The 21,245-nt window shown below is 50.9% G+C and overlaps 1 protein-coding gene across 2 annotated transcripts in view; it reads right to left on the reverse strand.

Moving 5' to 3' along the window:
* Positions 1-21,245, reverse strand: part of ddx10 (DEAD (Asp-Glu-Ala-Asp) box polypeptide 10) — a 116,454-nt gene that overhangs the window by 31,859 nt on the left and 63,350 nt on the right. For both annotated transcript variants that reach the window (XM_064352426.1, XM_064352427.1), the window contains exons 14-16: positions 19,516-19,635; positions 17,976-18,149; positions 10,447-10,503 (exon numbers count right to left, since the gene is read on the reverse strand). In XM_064352426.1, coding sequence (XP_064208496.1) covers positions 10,447-10,503; positions 17,976-18,149; positions 19,516-19,635 — 351 coding nt within the window. The remainder of the gene's footprint in view (positions 1-10,446; positions 10,504-17,975; positions 18,150-19,515; positions 19,636-21,245) is intronic.

The raw sequence follows: 21,245 nt of genomic DNA on the forward strand, positions 1-21,245 counted from the left end.
GGCCCGGGAGACCACAGGGAAGGGAGCCCGTCGGACAGCGGGGAGAAAGCCGGGTTTGTGAAGCGCGACAGGGCTCCTGCGGGGACTTTCGCTGATTAATAAAAAACAGCTGACGGCGTTCGGGGGGACGGTGGACGGAAGTCCTGAAACGGGGGCTAAATTGACCCAAATGGGGGTAGACTTCCACCTTTAAACAAGACCAGGTCAAAACCTAGTATATGGCTGGACCTAACACACGTGATCCGGCCGACCGACGGTGTAACTTCATAACTCGGCCGACCAATGGTGTGACTTCATCACTCACTCAGTCACAGACATTTGCAGGGCTGGCCCCGCCGTTGCGGCCCAGCCAAAAACAACATTCGCGCTAATGCGTATAATGCTAATGCAAGCTGGTGCGTCTTCACTGGGGAAGAGACATTTACTGTCATATCTCTTTTGCGCGTCGCAGAAATGGACTCCAGTTCATACTGAACGGGACAAAAAAACTGGGAACGCTCGCTCGGGTAGACCGAGGAAGACCTGTCCCGATTACTCATCCGTAAACGCGGGTGTGATGAAGGCGGGAGGGGACTGGCCTGGCAGTGATAAATAGCGATACGCGCAGACAGCTGTTGTCATCGATCAGGTGACGAATTGCCGCCCCCCCCCCCCCAGTGGGGGACGGGAGGGGACTCCCCAGACGGCGGGAAATCAGGAACACGACAGCTGCTGTAACCAAAAAAAATTACAAATAAATAAAAAATTGGACAACCACCCCCCCCCAGCCCCCAACAGCCCCAAAACACCCACCCCCAAGAAGGACCACAAGAGAGGGGGGGGGGCAGCTTTCCACAAATTTATCCAACCCCGTCAGACCTGGCGCGGAACAGAGGCCCGGGATCTCGGACGACGCAAACAAACCCCACTGCCGCCAATGGTACGAACGGCTGCCGATTAGGCTAATGCCAACGTCCACAGAGCCGTGTCTCCACAGAACAGTGCGTCTGCGGGAACAGAAAGCAAACGGCCGTCAGCACAGTCGACTCGCGCCGCGAGCGTAGCCGCTGCGCTCCGTCCTCCTTGGCAGCCCGTGGAGCTCTCTAAGCGGAGCTAAGCCAGAGGGGCTCCGGCGCCGCCCCTGGCTTTGTGTTTCCCGAATTCCGGCGCGCTCACCCGAAAATGTGCGCCCGAGCGGAGTTCGATTATCTTCCCGCGAAGCCCCCCCGCCGACGTGTCCCCAGGAGCGGAGAACGCTAATCGGCTTCGGGTCGGCCGATATTAAAAACCTAAATTATTATTCATACGTCTGCGAGAAGAAGATAAGAAGCAATCATTGTTCATTAGCAAGTTTTGATTCATTTCTCGTACGCACACTGACACACACACACACACACACACACACACACACAAGCACGAATGCTCGCACGCACACACACAATACTATTGCAGGCGTGCATACGTCAGTGCTTTGAATGTTTTTGTGATGAACCTTTTTAATTTTTCAAAAACATTATGAGGTATTTTCCTCCACCGTGGACCCTTCCCTCACCGAGCCGACAACGGTTTGCAAAGGACCAGAAAAGGCCCTTATTAGGAAGCTTCTCATTTGAAGCAAGTGCAACGGGGATCAGAGCTGAGGCACCATCAGCCGGTTCCTGTTCTCGACTCTGAGATAATTCAAAGGGCCTGTCACACCTTTGCTGCGTTTCTTTTTTATTGCACTTCAAGGGACTGCGTGCATGGAGGCTTCAATAATTGCCTTGCGCCTTCGTAGAATTATCGGCTGCACAACGGAAGAAGCACGCACTGGTTAGCATTTTTTTTTGTTGTCTTTCCCGACAGGAATAATGAAGCGGTGACAGGGTGCCTGCCTAACGCTACGGTTTGAGCGCGTATTCGCAGCAAAAGCCGACTTGGCCGTTGCCCTGGAAACATTCTCGCAAAACTTGAGAGTTCTACCGGGTTCATTAAACGACGTTTCGAGTGCCTTGCTCTCCCCCCCCCTCTTCGCTCTTATCAATAGCCAGGGCCCCGCTGCAGGACCGCTGGTCCGAGGGTCTGCGGTCAATTCAATCTCACGTCACGACCCAAGCCAATCAGGCAGACTGTAGCCTGCTCGGCCGAGGCTGAGGAAACCAGCAAGCTTTTCCACGCAGATCAGGCAACTGAGACGCCGTTCTTAAATCAATCAACCGAATTAGCATTTATATTGGAAATGAGTTTTTAAAATTCACGCCGGCCTTTTTTTCCCCCCCCAGAAGTGTCGGGAATTCGATCGGCGGTCGCCTTCTGTATTCAGACATCGTTAGAGGTAGATAACGCTCCTCCGTCTGTTACCGGGGAGAGGGTCGCTCTCGGGTGACGCGCGCCCGCGACTGCTTTTGTGATATTAGCTAACGACGGCCCAAGCGGTCTGAGTCCCGAATGCGAATCTGCTCTGCGCCGCGCCAGATCGCGATGAGGCGGGGCTTCAGGCTGGTGGCGCGGGCGCCTCGGCGGCGTACTGAGACCCGCGGCGCCCGTTGCCAGCGCACGACGCGGGTGGATAATTAACAACGCGTCCGTCTTCAGAGGCAAGCTTTAACTATACGGGCCGCTTGTTTTGCAGCCTGCTTTGTAGCAGACGCCTAATCTCTCTTATTAGCATTACTCTACACATTCCGCCTGGAGGCCATGCAGTCCTCACTGCCAAATCCTGGTGAAGTCAAAGACGAGCAGTCATTTGAAAAACAAACAGGAAGTTAAACTGAAGTTCGCAGCGTTCAAGTTCATAGTCGAATTCACTCAAAATTCTTATTTAATTGTTTCTTTATCGATTGATGTTTTTTTTTCCGGGGGTAGGGGGGTGGGCGTAGAACGAGACTGCATGACAGCTAGGCCGTCTCACTACTTCACGGCGACACGTGATTGGCTGCAGCGTGGCGCGGTCGACTGGATCCGCGCCTTGCCGCTCTCTAGCAACCCTTGCGGACTGAGCGCGGCTGAACCTCCAGCTCAGGTCTGCACAGGCCTACTGGCGTCTCTGGAGGCGAGCGCGTGCTTTCTACAGCCAAGGAGACCGCAGCAAGGAGCACAGCTGCATACCATCTGCCATTCCAAACTGGGAAAAAAAAAAATAATAATAAAAAACGAATCTTATAAAGCGATAAGACGGACTAGCGATGTCCACGTCACAAAGCTACATTTGAAATTTATGCACTTATAACCTACAGGGCATCACCTGTCAGCGTTGCTCAGACAAGAGAATGCCTGGCGAAGCAATATACGGGACTGGTTTATGAATGCCCACGTGGGTCCTCGTGCTTCTGTGAAGGACAAATGAATAAAAGATGCCCAGGATAATTTTACTAAGAGGCTTTCCTTAAAGAAGAAACAGTATTAATAATTCAATATTCAAAAGCTGTACCGCAGGCAAGCAGATATGAGCTCTCAGTTTGATGTGCTTACCCTGGGGTCAGATGATAGCCGGCTTTATTGTTTCATAAAGAACACCAAAAATAGACATTTAAATTTTTGAAAGTGCTGAAGGGATGTTCACAACCAGTGGAAATACCACCGCCCCCCATTCCTAGGTACAAGCAGGGGCAAAGAATGGCACCAATTTCACTAATGTCATCACTTTTCACATAAAAAGCAGAGGCGGGCTCCAACGGAGTATGTAGGTAGGAAGAAATGGAACAACCTTGACTGTGATTGGTTGGTATTCTGTAGCTCTTCTTCCTGGAGGCCCATAATCAGTGAAGGGAAAATAGCCAGAAGATACCGATGACCATTTACCAATTACCAATATTTGTTTTGCACCAATCACTGGTTGTGTTATTGGTGACCAATTACCATTGGCTTTGTTTAATTTGCTGTTATCAATGTACTCCTTGATTGGTGGACAGCTCCTCTCTGGTTTCTAAGAGAAAAGAGTGATGATGCCAACATCCTATCCATGTTTTATTATCCTCGAGTATCAGGACAAGCAGTAACCAATAGAAATGCAGTAATCCTCACTAGTTATGCCAGCTTGTCACATGACCACATATAATATGACTGCACTACTACTGTGATGGGATGCCAAGGGCTTAAAAAGTTAAAGAAGTTTTTAGTAGCATACATAGCCTTGGTCTGTGCTGAAGGTTAACTGCTGATGAGCTGAAATGTAATTGGAAAATATTTCTAATCGCATCAGGATGAGATGTCAGCTGTTGTCATTGCAAAAGAGGAGGAACAGGGTCACTATACGCTGGCAGTGTAGCATAATGGTTGCGGAACTGAGCTTGTAATTCAAAGGCTGTTGGCTGGATTCTCGGAAGGGGCACGACTCTTGAGCAAAGTACCGAACATCAAGTGCTTTAGTAAAATGTCCGGCCTTATATGGATTGTGATTTTTTGCAATCTGTGCAAGTCACCTTAGAATAGAGCATCTACTACATGCTGGATAAAACAGCATGAACAGAGAGGAATATCCATCATATTTATCTCTGTGACATGAGACAGCAACCAAACTTTTTTACGCATGTAAATTATAGGGATTCGGTTAAAAGTCGACCATTCGAGTTGACACCCAGATTAATCCATACCCACCATCTTATGTTTCCTGCCAGTCTAACGGTCTTCCAAGCATATATATGGCCTGCCGCCTGCAGAGTTTCTGAACTGCTTTAACTCCAGCGCCATCAAAAAAAAAAGAAGAAAAAAAAAAAGGAGGACAGCCGCCATTAGACATGCTTCACGGCACTTCGCTCTTAATTGAAACAAACTAGAGTTTCGCATTAAGGGAAGGAAGGGGGCCGTTACGTAACGGGCCGGGAGAGAGCAGAAGCCTTCGGGGCCTTAAGCTGCTCCGACAGCCCCGCTGTAGAACGGGGGCTTCGGGGGCCCCTCCTCTCAGAAAAAAAAAAAAGGAACGCGAGCTTAAGTTCACGGTCGTCACTCAACGCGCGGTCCTGTCAAGAGTTTACGGACTTAAAAAAAAAAAGAAACGCAGGGAGAAAAAAAAGGCGCAACATCAGCAAAAAAAAAAACTGCCTTGAGAAAAGAAAAAGACTAGTAAATGTTTAAGGAAATTGTGGTATGACAGTGTGTCCAGCCATAGGAAAAACATGAATGGATAAACGTTGTGTGTGACAGTGAATGTGATATGCATGCGTCTCTGAAGTACAGGAGGCATACTTGTTCAAGCATGTTTGAGTTTTTACTAAAATATCTGACAATTCGGCCGTGAAATACCATTGAGCTGAATGTCCAAATCTGACACCTGAAGGGTTGGGGGTATAACAGAAGGTTCTGCTCCATCTCCGGCTATCATCAGAGCTACTATACTCACTCCCTGGGCGTGGGCAGGTATGGGTAGCGGGGAAACCTTCAGCACCACGGACAGCGCCTCACGTACAGCTATGCACAGCTGAGGCTGATTCAGTCCCACTGCTGCTTGCAAAGCTTTCAGTCTGCAGTTTGCTGGGGAGAGGCCTACACCGACCTGCTATCCTCTTCAGTGTGGACATTTTCTTGGGCCTGGTTTTGTTCCGTCCTCATTATTTGCACGCTCGTTGTTTTTCACCATAAAAATCTGTCCGGTTCGTTATCCTTCATTTGTCCATGCGTTCTACCCAATCACCACCTGGCGCTGTGCCACAGGAAGTACGCCGTTTCGGAACGCGGGCCCTCGTCATGGCAGGTTCTCTTCCGGAAGTTTCCGAGGTCCTCAGAACACATGGCGTGGGCCCTGCTGTCGGCACAAGGCGACCAATCAGGAGCCTCAGAGCCAGGACACGCCCTGGGCCCGATTTACTAATAACACAACCACTGATTGGTGCAAAACGAATATCACGACCAATCACTGGTCGTGTTATTGGTTTTGCGTGTGCTAAAGGTCTTAGTCAATCAGAACCCCCTGTGTTTGCGACCCCACAAACATGCGGGTGAGGTTTTCCTCACAGCAGCCACCGCTTTCTGAAAACTTCATCCGCAGTTCTCCGCTTCAGCAGAAGACCCGACAGTCCGATGACTGCCGCGAAGCGACGGGGACAATATCGCAGACATCCAATAAAAAAGGGAGACCGCTGGGGTGATTTATGAAGGCAGGCAAGTGGAAAATATTTAATTCGCATTACCGATAAGGGCTTTTTCTCCCCGGCAAACCGCACACAAACGAGCCTCCGCTTCGTGATGGGTTTCCTGGCCAGAAATGCAATAACGCTCACAAAAGACTCGGCGTGGGTTCCGGTCTGCGATGAAAACGTGTTTTCAAGCAGAAGGAGAACGAAGAAGCACCCTAATGTGTCGTCGTGTCAGGTGACCTGGTTTTCTTTTTTTAACAAAAGAGAAAAGCCAGCTTTTCTCCCCCCACCCGTCTAATTGGGCCTTTCGGTACATTTAGAACATAAAGAGTTACGATTGGGAAGGAACCCAGACACTTGCGGTTCACAGGAAAAGGGAGCCAAAATGTGCAAATTAAATAAATCCCTGCAGCCATTTAATGAAGCTTGAACCAATTAGTCCTTCAGCTTCCAGCCCTCCGTCTCCAGAGCCACGCTAATCAACGCCAGCCCAGGAGCCTCAAAGTCAGCTCCAGGGCTATGCCTGGAGCTCAGTGGCCACGGTTCTGGGCACGTGTACGCTACTGAAAGGCCAGGTTACAGCTTGGACAGCATGACTGAACATGGGCATGATCCAGAATCTACAACAGAGCCCATCCGCACAGCAGAAAATTCTAATTTAAATACTAATCAGCATCTGTAAGTAATGCCGAGGGGCTGTCGAAGTTCTCTGGTTGTCGCGGTAACGGTGCATCCGAAGACCTCTTCCGCGCCACGTAGCGGTAAACGTAAAAACGGCACAGAGCGCATGTGGGAGCACCGTGGGGGTCTGGCGACACGGCGATCTCGCGCTGGAAACACGAACGCCAGGCGGATGAAAAAGCGAAGGAAGGGAAAGCGCGCTCCGCCGCAGGTGCATAAAGCCGCGCCGACGTGGTGCGGAGCCGCCTGCGGGTGTGGCCCGCGGCGTAAACCCCCCCCCCCCCGCGCGCCCCCCCACCCCCCCACCGGCACCGGCGCCATCACACATCCGCGAGCGCTAACACTTTATCGCCGCGCCTTGCGGCTCCGCTGGAGTCCACACCCCTGCAGTGTGAGAACCAAAGGATCCGTACGCAGGGCGCCCAGGCCTCCGCAGGGCCGCTCTACAGCAGCTACAGCAGGGCCGCTCCACAACAGCTACAGCAGGGCTGCTCTACAGCAGCTACAGCAGGGCCGCTCTACAGCAGCTACAGCAGGGCCGCTCCACAGCAGCTACAGCAGGGCTGCTCTACAGCAGCTACAGCAGGGCCGCTCCACAGCAGCTACAGCAGGGCTGCTCTACAGCAGCTACAGCAGGGCCGCTCCACAGCAGCTACAGCAGGGCTGCTCTACAGCAGCTACAGCAGGGCCGCTCTCACAGCAGCTACAGCAGGGCTGCTTCTACAGCAGCTACAGCGAGGGCTGCTCCACAGCGTCAGCTAGGTGCAGTCCAGGACCTCCCCGGGCCGCCCACAGCAGCTAACAGCAGGCCGCTCCACAGCAGCTACAGCAGGGCCGTCCAGGCCTCCGCAGGGCGCTCCACAGCAGCTAAGCAGGCCGCTCCACAGCAGCTACAGCAGGGCCGCTCCACAGCAGCTACAGCAGGGCTGCTCCACAGCAGCTACAGCGGGTGCCCCAGGCCTCCGCAGGGCCGCTCCACAGCAGCTACAGCAGGGCTGCTCCACAGCAGCTACAGCAGGGCCGCTCCACAGCAGCTACAGCAGGGCTGCTCTACAGCAGCTACAGCAGGGCCGTCCAGGCCTCCGCAGGGCTGCTCCACAGCAGCTACAGCAGGGCCGCTCCACAGCAGCTACAGCAGGGCCGCTCCACAGCAGCTACAGCAGGGCTGCTCCACAGCAGCTACAGCAGGGCTGCTCCACAGCAGCTACAGCAGGGCTGCTCCACAGCAGCTACAGCAGGGCTGCTCCACAGCAGCTACAGCAGGGCTGCTCCACAGCAGCTACAGCAGGGCCGTCCAGTCTACCCTCCTGTGGGATTTCACTCCAACCCTAACACAGCACACCTGATTCTGCTAATTAGCAGCTTGACAAGCTCTAGCTGCCGAATGAGGTGTGCTCTGCTCCTTCTCTCCTCCTTCTCTCCTCCTGTTGTTCTCCTGCTCTCCTCCTGCTTTACTGCTGCTCTCCCTCCTATTGTTCTACTGCTCTCCTCCTGCCCTACTCCTGCTCTCCCTCCTATTGTTCTACTGCTCTCCTCCTGCTCTGCTCCTGCTCTCCTCCTTCTCTCCTCCTGCTCTGCTCCTGCTCTCTTCCTGCTCTGCTCTGCTCTTCTTCCACTCTACTCCTGCTCTGCTCCTGCTCTCCTCCTGTTGTTCTCCTGCACTCGTCCTGCTCTGCCGTCCTCCTGCTCTCTTCCTGTTCATCTCCTCCTCTGCTCGCTGATATTAATGGGCCTGCCACTCACAATGCGCCCTGCCATCATTTCATTTTCCATTTTTTATTTTTTGGTGACACCTCCAATTTAGCATGGAATATTGCAGAAGCGTTATGGGAGGAGGGGGGGGGGTTGTACACAGCTTGGTTTTTAAACTTTGGAAGCCGTGCACAAAATGGCATCAGGACAAACACCATTAATATTCCCCTGAGATAGCATCTATTTATCAGGTTCCACCATAAAAATCTAACTGGAGAGGCAGACAGTTGTATCTGAGGCTCCATGCTCCATGAAGGATGTGTCTGTACAGCTGATGTCACAGACAGCAGGGCTGATCTTATTTCACATACGTCAGGGGCTGCTCTTGCGTGACATTCGCAGCGTGTTCACATGAGCTCTGAGTCACGCTGGCCTCTCTGCTCGGGCCTAGGCCCGGTCTCGCCTCCCGTCCTCACAGCGGACACAAAATGGCCGACGGCAGGCCGAGCAGACGGAGGCTCCTTCACTCCGACGCCGAGGAGCGACCGACCGGCACCCAGATCCCTGGCCGTACCGCCGCTGAGCCCGCCACGACCGCTATGGGTCTGGAAACGGCGCTCCCCATCTCTCTGGCTCGCCAAGCCAAAACATAAAGGGGCTGAGCTTCATGTACCCAACAAATCACGGCTGTCGTTTCTGTGGCATGACCAAGGACTGTCCTATCGCAGTTCTCGTTATGCTGTGATGGGTCTCACTTTCCCCCACCCCCCTGGAAAATAAAAGCATTGCTGTGTGTTAAACAATCGGCTTTGCCTGGCCATGCTTTGGGCGAACGCTGCTGCTTACAATGGGTTTGGATGAGAGGAGAAAAAGAGCCTAGCCAGGCTCAGTCAGTGTCTGCACTGCACAGCACAGCTACGCTAATGTAGCATTGATCCGGCTCCAGGGTTAGTGGGGTGGGGAGGCTGTGGTGTATTCACTCCCAGGAACCTGCCTCCCAGCAACAAAAAAAGTGCAGCAGATGCCTTTTCCCCCCTCCCTCTCCCCGCCGCCTTTACACAGCACTGTGCTGGCCCCACCCAAGCAAGAGAACTGCAGCTGCAGCTAGCAGAACACTAAACAACAGGGCAGCTAGCAGAACACTGCACAACAGGAGCTAGCAGAACACAGCATAACAGGACAGCTAACAGAACGCTGCACAACAGGACAGCTAACAGAACACAGCATAACAGAACAGCAAACAGAACACTGTACAACAGGACAGCCAACAGAACACTGCACAACAGGAAAGCCAACAGAACACTGCACAACAGGACAGCAAACAGACCACAGCACAACAGGGCAGCCAACAGAAAATTGCACAACAGAACAGCTAACAGAACACTGTACAACAGGAGCTAGCAGAACGCTGCACAACAGGACAGCTAACAGAGCACAGCACAACAGGACAGTACATTCAGAGAGGCGTGGCACTGACTGAAAATAACTGGTAGCCTGTGGCGCATTTTTGGGGCCGGCAGACTTAACCACGCTCTTCCACTGGAGGGACTAAGCCCACTGTGTCCCGGCGCTACGGCCTCTCAGCCACAGCGGGTCGTTTGCATTCGGTTGGATTTCCAGTTCACAGGAGCCCCTAATCCGTTCCAGCACAACACCGCTGCACAATGAGAGCGAGTACGCAGAGACTTCAAACCGCAGTCTCTGACACTCGGCTCCCTGAGACCAGACTGCTCACCCGCGGCCTTCAGTTCTCGCCAGCTGCTCGAGCACCTGGACGAGCACCTCTTCAAACGCACAGCACGGGGATAGAGAGCCACCAGATTATCTTTTTTTTTTTTCTTTTTAAAGTCATAGTTAAATTGTTCATAGTTTGGACTGGATGATAAATCTCTATTAAAATGGAGGGGGAAAAAAAGAGGTATCATAGCAACAACCGCAGTGTAATTACACAGAGGCTGAACTGGAAAGCTGCACCATGTGACCCGCGCCATGTGACCTGCACCACGTGACCCACACCATGAGAAAGACACAACCAATCACTCACCTCTTTCTGCCGCTGACTGGCCTCTCTCCTTTCGGCTTTCTCCTTCAGACGTTTCTCCTGTTAAAAGACGAGGAGAACACGCATTGCAGTTAGAAGTTTTAATCAAAACTTTACAAAAATTTAACCTTGGCAAGGCACACCAAATTTCAACATTTAAAAAAAAGTCGTTTTTTTTCCTCCCTCTAAAAAATAAATCTGCTACATTTTTGCCCAAAAGCGGGCATCCAGCTCAGTTCTGGCTGGGCTGAACCCTCCTAGGGCGGGAAGGTTTTTAAAGATGGCCGCAGGGCCAGAGGAAGAGCATAAATAGTCACTGGAGGAGAACGTCGCAGGGAGGGGACAAGCAGGATGGATGGTGACTAACGAAAAAAAAACTGCCTGACTTTGGGGGAAAAAAATGTACAAGAAATAAAATGTTGGCACTGATCAAAAAAAGGTCTAAATCAAATCTGAACTTTCTGCTACCCGACACAGAGAAATAAAAAACCGGGTTTGGCAGACAGACAATTATGCAAATTCACAACAAAAACTGACAAACACAAACAGCAAATTGATAGAAAAGTATTGGCTGCGAGCAATTATAACACTAATGAAACTTCAAAAAAAAAAAAAAAAAAAAAAGAAGATAAATCTGAGGCAGAGTCGGGGGGTTTATTTTAGAATTCTGGAAATGTCAGAACAGGCTCTTGCATGCTGCAAATTCCTCTCCAAATGTCAGATTATCCCAATCCTGCTTTGCATGAAAATGTGGAGCGCCGGCCCCCCGGCCCGCACGGAGCCTCCGCCCGCCTGTCATCGCTGGGACGGGGGCGGCGGCGGGACCTCGCCGGCTGTCAGAGGGAGCCGCGGGGCCAGTGGGGCAGGGGGTGGGGGTCGGGGTTGGGGTTGGGGTTGGGGTTGGAGGTGGGGCAGGTCGAGCCTGGCTGGGGTTTTCCAAAACGCTTTCCTTTGCAACCACCAGTCGGCCATGGTGCAATCTAAACATGATAATCCCTAAAGGTGCCTGTGAATCTTAGCACCTGCCAACCTCCCAGCTTCCAGAGCTCATCCTGGGCTGGCATCACCCAAACCACCCCCCCCCACCCCACATCCGCTGGGCCACGGCTCCCGGGCCAAGCTAAAGACCTCGAGAGAGCGTCCGTTGCAGAACACGTAAATAGCTCTCCCCCAGTCCCTAGCGCGGCGAGCCGCTACAGGTCTCTACGAGAAGCAGGCGCGCTCGCAGAGAGGAAGCCGCTAACTGGCAGCGTCGAACGGCGCACCTTCCAGCCCGCGAAGACGCGGCTCGATCCCGCCGTGCACGGCTAGCGCTGTTTATAGCCTCCTCCAGCGCGCCGCGCGGGATCGTTTGCGCGGCGCTGTGTATGTGAAAAAGAGGGGGGGGGGGGGGGGGGCCTCTCGCGCAGCTAGCGGCGGGACGGCGCTGCGTGAGATTTGGGATGCCAGACGGGCGCGGGGAGGAGGACGCCCCACGCAGCCCCAGGATCCTCGCGTGTGACGGCAGGCGGAGCGCGGGTTGCTAAGCGCGCGCGCGGCTGGAACGGCGCTTCTCCCGAAAGTAAATATATCGGTTGGCACGGATTGTTTGCGAAACAACACAGCGCCGTATCGCTCGATGCCAGATTTATTATTTTTTTTTTTTGGCGAGATTCGAAATCGTGAATTTACGAGACATAATTTCACAGTTTTGTGCAAAATGGCAGCGCTAAAACAGACAACACACTACTACCCTTTCTTTTTCTGCACTCATGTAAGAACAGTGATATGGTGATGGACGCTACGTCGTAGTCTCCCTTGTCGTATGGGCAATGGCTCGAGCTCAGTATATCTGCAGTATCTGTCCATCAGCGAGACCGTCTAAGTAAGCCCAGTAAACAAGCAGACCCTTTAGCTTCCGATTCCCGTAGAAAGAAGAGCGCGTCCTTGGCTGAGCCGCTGTTGACCCTGGCCTTTATCCACAACCCTGATCCACCGTGTCAAAAACTGATTTATGGCAAGTGACGGCACACGCCAGGTGTGGAGCTGTTGTTAGGCAACAGACAATGAATAAAGGAAACGTGTAGAGGAACGAGTGGAGGGTGTGAAATCCGTTATTGCTCTCCTTCCCACCCCCCCATTGATTACTTCAAAAGCCTACCTTTCCTTTTAATTAAAATTGCCTCGGATGTAACAAACAGCCTGTGAGAATCAGCTACACTAATCACACCTTCGGGAATTCGAAACCCAGAGAAAAAATAAAACAACAACAACTGTACCCGTTACAAAATGGCCTGCATGATCAAACAAACGGGGAAAAGCTAGCTTTGTGTTGATATAAACATACAAACCTTTTTGCTTTTCACTCATTTCTAAATGTTTTTATTCCCCTGTTTTTCCACAGTCTGCAATTTGGAATAGCTAAATACAACTACAAGTCCATTCACTACAGCATTCTGTCCCAATTTATATGTAAAAATCCAGTCTGACGTGTGTGCTCTCCAATGACAAATAACAATCATTACTCTCAGGGTGTTGGAAGGCATTAAAGGGAAATGACGGTAGGTTTTCGGTTGTTTTATTGGCATCCATCTTGTAGTTACCATAGTTGTTTTCCACTTGTTTTTCTGCCATAATGGAAAAAAGTAGCAGATGCTACTTTGGACAAAGGCATTTGCCAAATAAATACATGCAACCACTCATTTAAAGGACTGTGGGAAGCGTGATTCTTCAGCTCTTGATTGATCAGCTCTTGATTTGCCAATCTAATCTGCCACTCTTTGGCTGATTATAGCAGTACTCCAACCCAACCGGGCCGTGTGCGCTGCGTTTAAACCGAAGCCGGTGCTGAATCCTGGCTCTGCCTCGGGACGCTAATTTTACCCGCGGTGGTTTGTAGGCTCGTCAACGCGTTCGCGCTTTTCAGAACACGGGTAGCGCTTGAGATCAGCGTGAAAAGCGACAGCTGCTGCTGCAGCTCTGTCTAGTGTGGCGCATCCCAAAAACGTTCACCTTCAGAACGTGCGCAGGAGCGTCTACATCTCAGAGGCACTGGGGTTGAAAAGAGAAGTGTTGGAGAGCCTTCGAACTTAAGAAAAAACACGTCACCTAGATGTAGTGAAGGGTGTATGATGTACTGTAGGGTGTGTGAGAGTGAAATGTATATGAGGGCAATGATAGTGCATAATGTTGCTGAAGGGTATGTAAGTATATGCGGGCAGTATTGATGGCAAGGGCTTGCTTGCCATTGGGGGGGTTGCAGCAGCCAATGGCAAGCAAGCTCTCCCCGGCCAATTTGAATCAATCGAAGACAAAGAAATAAATAAACAGTGGAAGAAAAATAGGGAGAAAAACACAGATCAAATACTCAATAGGCTTTGCAGGCAATTAAACTGCCATTTGTTGGAGGGCCGATTTATAAGCCACAGAAAGAAGGGGGAAAAAAAAGAGAAGAAGAAGAGCGAGAATGCAATTAACAAGAAAATGTGCAATTCTGTCATCAATTATGCCTCTCCCCGCCATTAGCCTTTACACCGCGCGCGAATATTCCTATCGGAGGAGATAAATCAGGCCGGCTAGGACTGTATTCTATTAATTAGAGCGCCAGCCATCGTCCGCGCTATTCGTTTACGTGCGACGGTGTCGCTATGCCAACGAGCAGCTAATGAAAGCGGGCGTTAAGAGGGAGGGGGGGGTGGTCTGGCGTGTAGCGCTTTCGACATTGTTGACGATCCCTGATTTGCAATAGTGGAGGGGGGGGGGGTAAAAAAATAAAAAAAACAAAGGCCAGACTGAAGTGGAGATTTGTAGCGGGTTCCCTCCATCAGATAATGAAAAGCCTGGGTCCGCAATAACGAATAACGACATCGTTCTAGGCTATTATTCTAACGGCGCGCATCGCCACCCGTAACGCGGGCGACCTACACAGGTTAATTTAATCAATGCTTGCATGTACACACATGCAGGCAGGCGCACACATACGAAATTACCTTGGGTTATTCTCAAGGGATCAGTACGGGGCGCCACAATTTCGCATTTTCGAACCTGCAACTTTTTTACCTGTGCCCTGGATAAATCAGATGCCACCACAGATTCTGCCCAAGACGGAAACAAGGGGCACATACTGCTATTATTGATGAGTAGAGCGCCCCCACTGGCCTTGGTAAGTATAGCGCCTCTTTGTACAAGCGGAGCAATTCACCTTTGACAGTGGTGACAACCCGTTCTGGTATCACGTAGGTTTATTCAACCTAACAACCACAACCATCACAGCAAAGATTGGCGCTATAGTAGTAGGGGCCAATAGGAAAACCAAGATGGTAGAGCCAGAAGGGTAGGTTACCACTGTCATAAAGGGTAGAAGGTGCTCCTCCTGTACAAAGAGGCGCTATACTTATTAAGGCCAGTGGGGGCGCTGTACTCGTCAATAATAGCAGTACGCAAACTGATCCAGGATCAACTCATCACCAAGCATTATCTGGAAAAATTAAGCGACCAGTGATTAGTGCCGCACGGGAGGGGGGCAGGAAATGCGCCAAGACGAAGCGCTTTAGATATCCGTCAATCAAGCGACCGCGATTGATGTCGGCATGCACGCCGCCAATTTGTTTCCCGCTCATGCTTCGCAGAGCACCGGTGGCTGTGCACGACGCGCAAACGAAAACAGATTTAATAAGCCTTCGTTTCTCCTTCCTTCGCTCGCGCTCGCCGCAATTACGGAGGACGCTCCGGGGGGGCCGACGCCGTCAAGCGCGGCATGCGGATAACAGGAACGGAACCGCACCGACGGGCTTAACCAAATTACGGAGTTGGAGGAACGGCGATATAATTTGCAGCCGGTCGCCTCTTCGCATAACGAGCGGGGAGAAGAACAAGTAAAAACGGCCGGAGAAACATCTTCCTGTCTGATAGGTCTACCATGACCGTAAAACAGCCAATCAAAAAAGCTGCGATCCGTTATGTGATAACAGTTGAAAAGAAATGACTGGTCATGCTGCAGTTCTTCAGAAATCCATACGAGATGGTGCTTTTATGATCCCTGTACTTGAATAGGAAGGCTTAATAACTTAAAGAGCCCGGTAATGAAAGGCATTTCTGATGCTTTCAGAAGAGCCTGACCTGCGGAGGACTGAAGAGGATAGCAGGCTAATCTTTGGTCCAAGGCCACCTTTCCCTTGATTTGTATGAGGACTAAGGAAACCATACAAAAGGAGCTCTTTTCAAATGAGCATTTCGCACAGTCTGTTCTGCAGCACCTGCGCGCGGCTGAAGACCCAATTCAGAGATATACAAACGTTCCACATGAGCAGAGGCACAGGGTGTGATGAAAGAGCGTGCGAGGGAATGTGACATGTCCTAAAATCCAGAAGCTGCAGCAGAGCCCGGCTCCTCCCCGTCATCTTCACCCGGACGTCTCTGCATGTGATTTACGGTGCAGTCTCCCCTCCGAGCCAGGCTGCCTGTCATCGGGGCTCTGTCTGCCTGTGCGGCAGGCCGCCCTGTTTAGTTTACGTGACCAGTGTTGCCTGCTTGTGTCACGTGGCCAGCTTGCCTGTCTGTGTCACGTGACCACTGTTTTCTATTTGTGTCAGGTGACCAGTGCTGTTGTTCTGTGTCACGTGACCAGTGTTGTCATTTACATCCAGACATTCAGTCATGGAAAATGTCCCAGCGCTCTGGAAGACCTACGGGGTGAATTCAGATAGCGCTCATAGCACCATTACCGCCGCCCCCTCAATCAGCAGACAGGGAGAGGGACAGAGAGGAGGATGAGAGGAGAGGAGTGCGAACGCACCGCTGCGGCTCGGTGACATTCCATCACTCTTCTGAGCGCGCTCGGAACAGGCAGAGAAATAATTAGGCACACAGCGAGAGGGGGCCCGTTTAAAGAGAGGAGGAGGGAGGGGGGGGAGGGAGATTAACGGCGCACATTCCCCCGTGTGTTTGATACAAATGCAGTCTGCCGAGGAGCTGCGAGATGAAACCTGCCGAATTAAAATCGCGGTTCCCTCTGAAACCCCCCCACCCCCCCGCGGTGGTCTCCCACTCCCTCTCATTTTATTGTGCTGACATGGAACAGAGGCCCTGCAGCCATGGAGTCGCCTCCACTGATCCCCCCATCACCCCAAAATCGTTCTCAGTAACGACCTCGCCCCCCACCCCGCACCCCCCCCCCCACGCGCGGGCGGAGACGTTCGCTCGGAATGCCGGCTCTCCCCGGGTCGGCGGCTCAAAGCGCTAACGATCCGCCGGCGCGCGTCTGTCTTACTTCCTCTGCGCTCCGCGGCGGTTAGAAGATTTTAAAAAACGGAGTCGAGCTCCCGGACGCGGGGCCACGCCAAGGACCCTGCCGTCATTCAAGGATCACACGGAATAAAAGGGGGGGGGGGGGGGAGAGGAATTCGGAAATGACCCGGGAGGACGGAATTCAATTCTAGCACTACTCAAAAAAACAAACGAGAAAAGTAGCTTTTCACAGACACAGGAGAGCAAGCTTGCTGGGGTTCGCTGGGTCAGCAGGTACAGAGTCAACAGCCCAATTGTAACAGGACCAAACGCGCCTGAAGAGCACTTCTCCGGCACACCGTCACAAACCTCGTTCTAACATCCCACACCTCATTCTGGAGAGGTCCTCAGCATTTACAACTACCGAAATCACCCACCGCCACCAAGGCCCAGACAGGTTTCTCAAGCGCGGTAACTGAAACGATGATAAAGAACACTGGACGCCCGACGCTCAGTCCGACCTTGAGCAGCCTTGAGAATGAAATTAAACACGCACTGAGGATGTCCCCATCCAGGTTGTTTTGGCTCCTGATCTGATCCAGGAAAAGTAGCATTCAGTATCTGCTCATACTGATCTGATACCGATATTTCATTTTGTTATTTGTCTTTTCTAAATTATTCAACAGCCAGCCTACACAAAAGAACACCTCCAGCTTGGCTAAACATCAGTACAACAATTCCAGGTTAGGCGAGATAAGCTTAAACTTTTTTCTTATACAGAAAATAAATAATTATTTACAGGAATATTTCAGTTTGGTATAACATAAGCAATTTTGCGGGGCCTACCCCGTTGTATACTAGCAACATTAGCCGTCCATGCTGACTGTTAACGGCATATTGCCAGTCCTCCCGGTTGTCAGGCTCTCAATTCACTTCCGTTCATTTTCAGGACCTTGCCAGAATGAATAGATCTAAAGTTGTCTGCTACAATGTTCGTCATAGACAACAGCCTCAATCGTGGTGGTGAATAGATATTGCTCAGTCACGGCAGCGATGTCGCATTCAGACAATTGGCGTAACCAAAGTTAGGCCAACGGAGGCAGAACGTATGGAGGCGAAGCTTTGCTACAGGCCAGATTTAACATGCACGTTAAGCGCTGTAGCGCCAGAGCAAATCGGATTCGGATCGGGGGTTTCGCAGGCAATAGGACACTTAAAATATGGCGGTGTCGGAAGTCGCTGCAGTATCGGGATGCAGGAGGGAGGTCCCTGAAGGACGGGTGGGCTCGGAGAAGGAGGAGGAGGAGGAGGAGGAGGAGGGGGCTCACCCTGTGCTTCTGCTTCACTTTGCGGCTGTACTCCAGCTTGTCGACCTCCTGGTCCTCCCTCCGGAGCCGCTCCCGCGCCTCCTCCACGTTGATGCCGGACACCCCGCCGTCCTCCTCCTCCTCCTGGCCAGCTGGCGCGGCCGTCCTCTGGAGCGGGGGCCACTGCTGCACCACCTGGCGGGGCGACAAACCACAACAAAAAATAAAACGCGTGAGACAGAGTGACGTAACTGGAGCAAGTCCCCTCCCCAGGGCCCGTCTGGCCGTGGTGCCAGGTGGGGGGGGCCGGGCATTAGCGGAACCGGCAATGCCACCCTGAGTTTCTCTGGTTTAGAAGCTTCCGGAAGGAACGGACTGACCCAGGCAGGGGCTACGAAGGGCCCCGCCAAACTTGGCACCCTGTCACTATGGCAACTGCTTATTTCTCACGAGAATGGCGCTGCACCTCTGACTAGGAGCACTGACACCAGCATCCAAAAACATTTTACAGCAATGACCAAATACTCCAGAACATTCTGCTAAGATACAGTCATTGTTTATAGATTGTGTGAGCTTTTATTCTAGGTATATCTTGATTATTTTTTAAAAACCCAAACACTTGGGCATAAATGGCAACTAATAACTCACAATAACAATTACGGATGCATGTTAAATTATGAAACCTCAAACTTTATACTTGAATGTCAACACCTACAGCTTTCAAGGGATGCTGAAGTTTCTCTAACTCTATGTTATTTTACAACTATCATTCATCATACACAGATATTATTCAAAAAAGATTTCTGAGTAAGGTTTCTGAAGAATCCCTTAGAAAAGCAGGTTTAGAAGTGTACAGTATGTACCGTTCCTCAAATTCTGGGACTGGGCCTTTCACACTGAACAGCCATTTCAGTTTCTGAAAAACGACAGGCGCTTTGAGTTTGCTTCATTTTAAACAAAGAAATTGCACCATTTATGAGCTCGGAAAGGTGAAAGGCTCTTTGTACGTGAAATGGCTGATGCTCCTTAGAATGAATGAGTGATTTAACCCTCTGAAGAGTAGGTTTTTTGGAATGTTTTTTTCCCAAAAGTCAGTGATCTAGAACTCCGTAGTGACTGTGACATCAGCATTAGAATGTTCAGTTAAGAACATTCTAATCACATATATGTGATTTTATACCTAGGCTTAAAGGCTTAAACAGTAACCAATTAAGTTAATTGCAGAAAAAACAACCGCCTTTCTCACTGCTTAAAAAATAACCTGAAGAAAGGGGCCAATTTTTATGCCAGTATCATTGTTGTATAAAACATCAAAGAGTGAGAACACGTTATTAACATCAAGATGCATTTGTGGGCTGTCGTTACGCTGCAAGAACAGGCATTGTAGCCCTAATCTTTTCGGGCTGTCAAAAACTTATCTTTGACAAGACCTGCACTGTTCAAAAAGGGCAGAGATTCTGAAGTTTTTTGACATCGTAGCACATCTGACAGGATTCCCTGACTGAACTTATCGCAGAGTAACTTTTTCTGCAGGGTCAGACAGTAAAATGCTAATACCGACCTCCCCGTCTTCAGTGAAGGTCATCTTGGTGTTGACTTTGAAGTTTCTCTTCAGGGCTTTCTTGGCTTCTTTGAACCTGGACTCTTTTTCTGGCTTTTTCTTGGCATTTTCAGCGCTCTCCTGAAAACAAGGAGGAAGAAGAGCTATCTGAAGGAACGGCCACATTCACACAGAACTCAAATAACAAAAACCATTTCCTGCCTGGATTAAAGAGGCTAAAGTGGTAATAGCAGCAACAAAATTGATATTAACAATAAATAAGAAAAACCAACACACGAATAAGTCTGAGAATATACATCAGAGTTGGGCTCAAATCTGGGCACTTTTCCAGCAGACTCAGAGCTCATAATCCCAGGGAATGTTTGCAGGTAAAGTTCAGCGTTGCTTGGAAATGAAAAGCTAACAGCTTCTCGCATCAATCAAGCAGAATGCCAGCACGGTTCATTAATGCTCCTCCACCTAATCATTTATTACGCTACAAAATACTTTCCAGCCCCTTAGCATCAGGCGCGGGCGGCCGCGCGCTTCGCGGCGTAGCGCTAAGCGGGATTTATTCACCGGGCAGCAGCTGAGCTCGCCCGCAGCAGAGACGGGCCGTACGAAGCAAAGCGGCGTACAGAAATGAGAGCAATAAAACAAGGCGACTGTTCCGGGGCGTTCCGGCTGTGAGACACAGCCCTGCTGCAGCGTTCCTGCGCGTCCGCGGACTGCTGCTGGCTAACCAGGGCCCGCCGACAGAGACATTTACATAGACCTGAACACAAATACACACAGCCGCCCACGCACGCACTCACGGGCACACAGGCGCACATGCGCACATACACACACAGACACATACACACACACACACACACACACACACACAGACAGACACTCACACACATAAACATACACACACCCACCCGCGCACGCACGCACGCACGCAAGCATGCACACATGGACACACAGGCACACATATGCACACATACGCACACACAGTCACGCACAGACATACATAGATGCTGACAAATGCTCACACACACATACAGATACACACACACACAGACATAGACACACAGACAGACAGACAGACAGACACACACACACACACACACACACAGATAAGTTAGTCAACAACTATTCCATGAAAATTGCTTTCTTAAAATGAATTTTCAAGAAATTGTCTCGTCTTCTCAGAGGAATTCATTTAAAGCGCATTGTTTTTCTTACTGCTGACAGATGGCTTTGAAATTTGACAACAAAGTCTGAAATCTTGCCTGATTATACAGTAAAAAAAAAAAAGCCACCGGAGTCACTCGATTCGGTGCCCCCGCAACTCTTGTGATTCTGAAAAACGCTCGTTCTTACAGTAAAGCTCGAAACCCACCGGGGATAACTCAAGTAAATTTAGGACAGCCTGATATTTTTTCGGTGCCGCCGCGGCAGTTTAAAGGAACTCTGAGTGAGTGAGCGAAATTCGGTGAGAGAAATCAAGCGCACGTCTTCACCCTACTGCTGCGGTCTGGAGTAAAGGGGCGGGGGTGGGGGTGGGGCGACACACAGCAGGCCATAGTGGCTTCTGGGGACCGCAGGTTCCACAACTGCCACACCTCTGGGCCCTCTGATGACCCTCGATCCGCTCACGCCATCTCCATGCGACGTGCGGCCCCCCCAGCGAGATTAGCACATCTGTGCATATTTACAACTGCTTTGGCCAATTTTTAGACAACATTAAACCAAAAATGAGACGA

This window comes from Anguilla rostrata, chromosome 9, assembly GCF_018555375.3.
Source record: "Anguilla rostrata isolate EN2019 chromosome 9, ASM1855537v3, whole genome shotgun sequence".
Lineage (NCBI taxonomy): Eukaryota > Metazoa > Chordata > Actinopteri > Anguilliformes > Anguillidae > Anguilla > Anguilla rostrata.